Source organism: Takifugu rubripes, chromosome 21 (assembly GCF_901000725.2).
Source record: "Takifugu rubripes chromosome 21, fTakRub1.2, whole genome shotgun sequence".
Classification (NCBI taxonomy): Eukaryota; Metazoa; Chordata; class Actinopteri; order Tetraodontiformes; family Tetraodontidae; genus Takifugu; species Takifugu rubripes.
In genome coordinates this window covers 7,301,807-7,307,806 of record NC_042305.1, presented here as the reverse complement: position 1 = coordinate 7,307,806, position 6,000 = coordinate 7,301,807, and the positions used below count along the sequence as shown (strand labels likewise).

General features: G+C 51.2%; 1 protein-coding gene across 1 annotated transcript in view; it reads right to left on the bottom strand.

Annotated features, from left to right (window-relative positions):
- Positions 1-275: 275 nt before the first annotated feature.
- antxr2a (ANTXR cell adhesion molecule 2a) overlaps positions 276-6,000 on the bottom strand; it is a 36,612-nt gene continuing 30,887 nt past the window's right edge. The window contains exon 17 of the mRNA XM_011615345.2: positions 276-2,477. Within this exon, the coding sequence (XP_011613647.2) occupies positions 2,439-2,477 (39 nt within the window). The 3' untranslated portion in view covers positions 276-2,438. The remainder of the gene's footprint in view (positions 2,478-6,000) is intronic.

The window sequence follows — 6,000 nt, the reverse complement described above, 5'->3', positions numbered from 1 at the left end:
TTTTTACTAAATGCAAGACCTCATTTTTGGGGCGTTGAAGACCTTAGAGGGATTTGCAATGTGTGTGTGTGTGTTGCCTCTGGTGATTGACTTCACAGAGGGAGAGGATGCCTACTGTCCACTCCTCTGTCCACACACACTCTGTGTAATAACGTTCCCTGTCGGGCCCTATAAATCTGCGAGGGCCCAATTAAAGATGGCCTTCAGCATGTCGGCCCCTACCAGCACACACGTGTTAAAAAAAAACAGAAAAAGAAGAACACGAACACGCTTGGTTTTATGGCTGGACGCATATTTAAGACAAAGACACGGGTACGAAAACAATAACAGGAAATAAATGAAGAATTCAAACAGTGCAAAAAGGTGACGGTAATATAAAGGTGGCGCCTTTGGGTGCAGCTGGGGGGGGTGAGGGTGGGGGGGTAGAACTGCCTCATCAATGAGTTGAAACCCCGAAGTCCTCGTGCACCATGAAAGAATAAAATCTCAATGAAAACATGCAGGAATACAAAAATAGTTTTACCCAGAGTAATTTCCCTGTTCTGGGTGTGTGAAAGTGCTGCGATGCTGGCGGGAGATCACGTGACCGCCGCCGCCGCCGCCGCCGTCGCCACGCCGGTCGCAGCAGGGCGGCGGCGGCACTGGTCCGGGTTAGAAACACTCCCGGTTCCCAAAACCTCCTCGTCCGTGCTGAAAGCGACTGCGAAATGTCTGTCGGTGAAATGACGCAAGAACCCCCCCCCGCCCCCCGAGAGCGTCGAGGGGCGTCAAAGGGCGGCGCGCCCCGAGGATCCGATCCGGCGTTATTTCTGCGCCCCCCGACGAGGAGGGCGCCAAACAAAAGGAATAATTAGGCGTCTGGTGCGGTCTCCTGCCTGCCGAATGTGCCACGCGGGGGCGCGTCCCCCCTGAAACTTGACGATGGTTGAACTTATTTTTAGTGTCATTTGATAAGCTTCCCTGCCTGCGCGGAGACATCCCACTGACCCAGCCACTGGTCATTGTCTATACCGCTTCCCGTCAAAGGCGCCGCGCTTTGTCAGGTTTCCACTCCAATATCCATTTTGCCTCTGAAGTCCGGTATCCGAAGTGACTGGATCATTCGAGCCTTTTTCTTCAGCCGCGTCCCCCCTTCCTCCCCCCTCGGTGACATCATTTGGGGTCGGCGTCATGACAGCGCGCTGGAGAAATCCACCGTATATAAACGCGGATCCCCTGTTTGAGAGGCCGCGGAGTTGGGGGGGGGGGTGGGAGCGGGGTGGGCATAATTTCTGGAAATGAACAATACTTATCCGTCCATCGCATCCGTTGCTTTGAGTTTACGTTTTCACGTGGTGCGCCGTCGCCATGGCGCTGTCCTCCTTTTCCCCCAGTCAAGAGCGCTCTTATAGGTCATTCAATGTCAAAAGGCATAAAAAGGAGACAGCCAAGTCTTCACAGGCTGCTGCTTGCTGTTGCCTTTAATTATTTTAATTAAACTTTGATACTCCGGCGGAGATGGAGGCGCCGCGCGGCGCCGCCGCCCTCCGAGGACGGAGGTGGTGGGCGGGGAGGCGGGACCGCGTCCATATCTTAAAGGTACGGAGGTCTTAAGTGATGGGCCTGGTTATAGGCGCTGATGTGCTACGCCTTGCTGAGCAGAGAGCAGACTGTGCTGGAAACAGGGGCAAAAAACACCAACCGTCATGTCAAGGTCTTGAAGGCATCAATCCCTCAAACGGAGCTGGAGCCATCGTGGTCGGGAGGCTGTCCCGCGGTCAAATAACGCTCTATTAATTTTCCCGTCCTGGGCACATAATGAAAGGAAGGTGTCTTTAAAAAAAAGAAAAAAAAGAAACTAAAGGCAAAGTATCGGTGCCGTCCAACACCTTGGGGCGTCCTGTCTACAATTTGTCATGCGTGTGCACTTCTCAGTGTTAAAGTGACAGGATGAGCCAGTCAAAGAGGGGCCGGCGGGCGTCCAGCCCCGCTGAAGTTGGACAGGACTCGTGATGAGACATTGCCAAGAGGCAGCGGACTTCTGCACTGGTGAGGCCCGCTGGGATTATTCTGACTTCTGCGCTGAAGGCCAACAACCTCTTTCTCCCTGATTTTTTTTTTTTTTTTTTTTTTAGATAGCTTCCGTCTGTGTCCGTGAAATTAGGTTTTCCACAGAAGGCACAATATGGTCAGAATATGTTAAGCCTTTGGTGCGCATGAGAAGCTAACCGCATTTGAGCGCTGAGTTCTGGGGCGAGCGCCGCTCCCGCTCCTCTTCATCTCACCAAAAAAAAGAAAAAAAAGCTATAAATAACTTAATTCTAACGAGCTAATAGGCCTGAGAACAGGGAAAAGAAGGGGATTTGTGCTGGTGTGGGTGCAGGGGGGGGGCAGATAGTGGTATCTGGTGAACCTGGATCAGTGCTCCACAGCGACCAGCGAGCCGGGGTCACGCCTCTTTACTGATGCTGCACACGGCTGAAATTAACACACCGACCCTGAAAAACAGAGAAAAACAGGAAAGAACTTTCCAATTACTGCATTTCAAACAGCTTATTTTTTGATTTTTACTATAATTTACAGTGGTTTGGGAAAATTATTTCAATTTAATCACACACAGACACGTATTTTTATTTCTATATAATACCATGATATATAGATAAATATATATCATGGTATTGTGTACATAACTATATACGCGTGTGTATGTGTTTAATTGACTCACTTTGTGACCCTGCAGCAGAAATTCTTGTTTCCTGACGCACAAAAACACATCTCACTGTAGCTTCTGTGTGTGTGTGTGTGTGTGTGTGTGTGTGTGTGTGTGGCAGCAGCCTGCTCACCAACAATAGAGCGACTGACACCAAGAGGGAGCTCTCACACAGCAAATGTCTCCACCAACAGGCCCGCGACCTCACGCTCTCTCCGCCTAAAGCTCGTTTCTAAACGTCTCTGCGAGCACGAACACACCGATGTCTTGGTGAAAGGTGAACGGACAGAACATGAGGAGGACGGACGGTTTTTGGTGTGTGTTTTTGTTGTGTTTTTAGGTCATGACATTAAAGGTGGCTTTACATTCTGAGTGATGTAATAAACGCACTCGCGTCCTCGTCGTGTTTAGAATAAATATTGTCATCGTGCATTTGTTTGTGGGCGGCCTTTAAACCCCGAGTCTCCTCCTTTCAATGAGGACAACGTCCTTTTAATTTGTATTCATGCAGTAATTAATGTTGCTGCGGTGGAAGTTTTATCATCTACAGTTGAAAAAAAATAAAACAAAATGTAATTTGACTATATTCCGTTTATGTAATGAGACGTATTAGTGATAAAACCTAATATTTGATCAGAAAGAGATGAAAATGATTTGGATATTCACTCGGCGAATATCTGGCTGGTATAAATCAGTTGAATCCAACCGTCAGACGGCGCCGGTTCAGTCCCTCCGTGGCGGCGGCGGCGCCGACGGCGGACGGCGAGCGCGGCTCGCCCGGTCGACGAGGCAGCCGTTCGGACGATGATGTCGCAGACAATGGGACCGACTGTCAACGCCACCAAGGAGTTGAAACAGGAGTGTGTCTGTCCTGAGGACGGGCGGGGGGGGGACGAGGGGACGCCGCCACCGCGAGCAGCGCCGCTGGGTTTATGGCACATTAATGTTCAATAAAGGTAAAAGCGAGCCAGGCGTTAAGATGTTTGGTTTATGGCGCCTGTGGAGGCGGCGGCGAGGAGCCCGGTCTTACAGTATCTGCTCCGGAGCAGCAGCGTGCACGGATGGACCCACTCTGACGGGGCTTTAGACAAGCTGCAGAATCTTCCAGTCCTCGTTATTTGGCAGGGCTGCTGGCTGTTTGAGGGAGAGGTGGGGGCTCCGCTCCATCCCCGCGTGCTAAGCCCCTCGACGTGTACCCTCTGCATCTAATCTCACACAGTCAACAAATAAGGCACATCAGATGCTGTTTTGGCCGCGGCCATCAGAGCGGCTAAGTTTAGTGGATTTCATGGGTTTTACGGCGCGGGGGCTGGCCGGGGGGAGAGGGGCTCCGCGCGGTGGCGGAGCGGCACACAAAGCACGGGGATATGGTTTGAGGGGCGAAGCAGGTGCAGCACAATACGGTCAAACCCATTCCAGCTCCCCCGCTCCCGAATGAGCCGGGGCCTGACTTGGCAGGGAGCGCCGCCTTGTAACTAGGCCACGCCGGAGCGGCGGAGGCCCACCTGTGCCGCCAGGAGCCGCGGAACAGCAGCCTGGATGCGTCGGCAGGAGACGTCGGTGAGATCCCAATCAGGAGAGGAGCAGACGGGCGGGTGAGACGTGACCGCAAGGCTGGGAGGATTGGGGGGGGGGGGGGCAGGCTGAGAGATTTCTATTTCATTTAAAAAGCAAAAATGAACTCATGGTTGCACTGGGGAGGGTTTGGGGCAAATGAATAAGAAAATAAATTTCTCTCACCCATTCCAGCTCTCTCCATCACACGGTGGCTACATTACTTAGCAGGCAATTAGCCCATAAATGCTAATACGAGCGCCAAGGTCAAAGGCGGGGGCTGGTTTGAGCCCTTCAGGTGCAGAGAAGTAGACCCCCGCCGAGGTTACCCAATGAATCCCCCATCTGGGCTGCAGCGTGAAAACGCTCACGAGCACGAGCGCGAGCGCTGTAATCCAGTTGCAAGATGCTTATTTTGCAGTGATAAGCTACAGGCTTTGAAAGATTTCATCAGCAGAACAGACACTTTCTCCCCCCAACATTAGAGATCTGCAGCCTATACAGTAGCTCAGCTAATCCAGGGCTTACTTAACTCAACAGCAACAGGGCGACGACATCCCTCATCTCGTGGTTCCAACACTTTTTGTTGTTCTGACAAAATGTTAATGAGCTGAACATTAATTTCACACCCTGGCAGAGTTAAAACACTTCATTTCTCTGGTTAAGCCCTCAGAGGTGGGACCATCTGTGTTCACCCCTCATACCTGATAATCAGGTGGTTATAACATCTAGATTTAATTAAAACACTTTAATTTAATATAAACGGGTGTAAAAATGGCCCGCTCTGTCAAGCTCCGCCCACCAGACATGTGTTCTGCTTTCCTCTCTGTCCTCCGCCACATATTGAACACATTAAAAGTTCAAGTTGAAGGGAGGAGCACAGCTGCACGGGGACAGGGGACGGAGCCAGGGTGTGACCAATCCTTCCTCCACAAGGCTGTGGCCCCTCACACACACACGCGCGCGCACACACACACACATAGACACACACACACTGCCCACACAACGCTGCCATCTGGCCTGCTGGGAAATCAGAGCCACCTGAGGCTCGGCCAAATACGCAATGCTCGCAGACAAACTCTGCAATTCTTCTCTTTGTAAAGAGATTAATAAAGCTTAAAGCAGCACAACAAGAAAGATGGTGGAGCCACATGAAAATAGTGGCTCCTTTCTCTGGTGGGGAGTTTGCGGACCTTCTGGAATTAGTTGGCTAGAGAAAAAAAAACAAAGTGTTGCATTTATCTGTCTTGTCTGTTCAGATGTTTGAGTTTGTGTGAATATAATATTCAAACCCGGAGCTTGAAGATGAGCGACGCTCCATTTGAGAGCACCAGTGAGGCTAAAAAGTGAGGCTAACAGCATTCAGGGGTTAGCAGAAGAGATAACAGGACCCAGGCTGGAGGAGCAGGTGATCCAGTGATCTATTAGAGGTGAGCTGTTCAGGGGGGGGGGGTTACTGGTCTGACAGAGAGCCGCCCCCACCTCAACAGCTAGCAGAAAATGGCTCCCACACCATCCCATGTAGCATCGCCGGCTCCCAGTTCAATGAGCACCAAACTGGGAAAATGGTGCCACAACTTAGTGTAGATGGTAGAGAGTCACGTGACTTTACCCTGCCGGTGCACCCCCACAAAGATGCTGCGTTCCTGTAGCTGCAGCTGTTTACAGCAGCTCCTTTGCTGGCTTATTTGGATGCACCCCCACCCTCCTACCCCCACCCACAGTTTTTTTTGTCAGAGTAAGTGCACATCATTGGC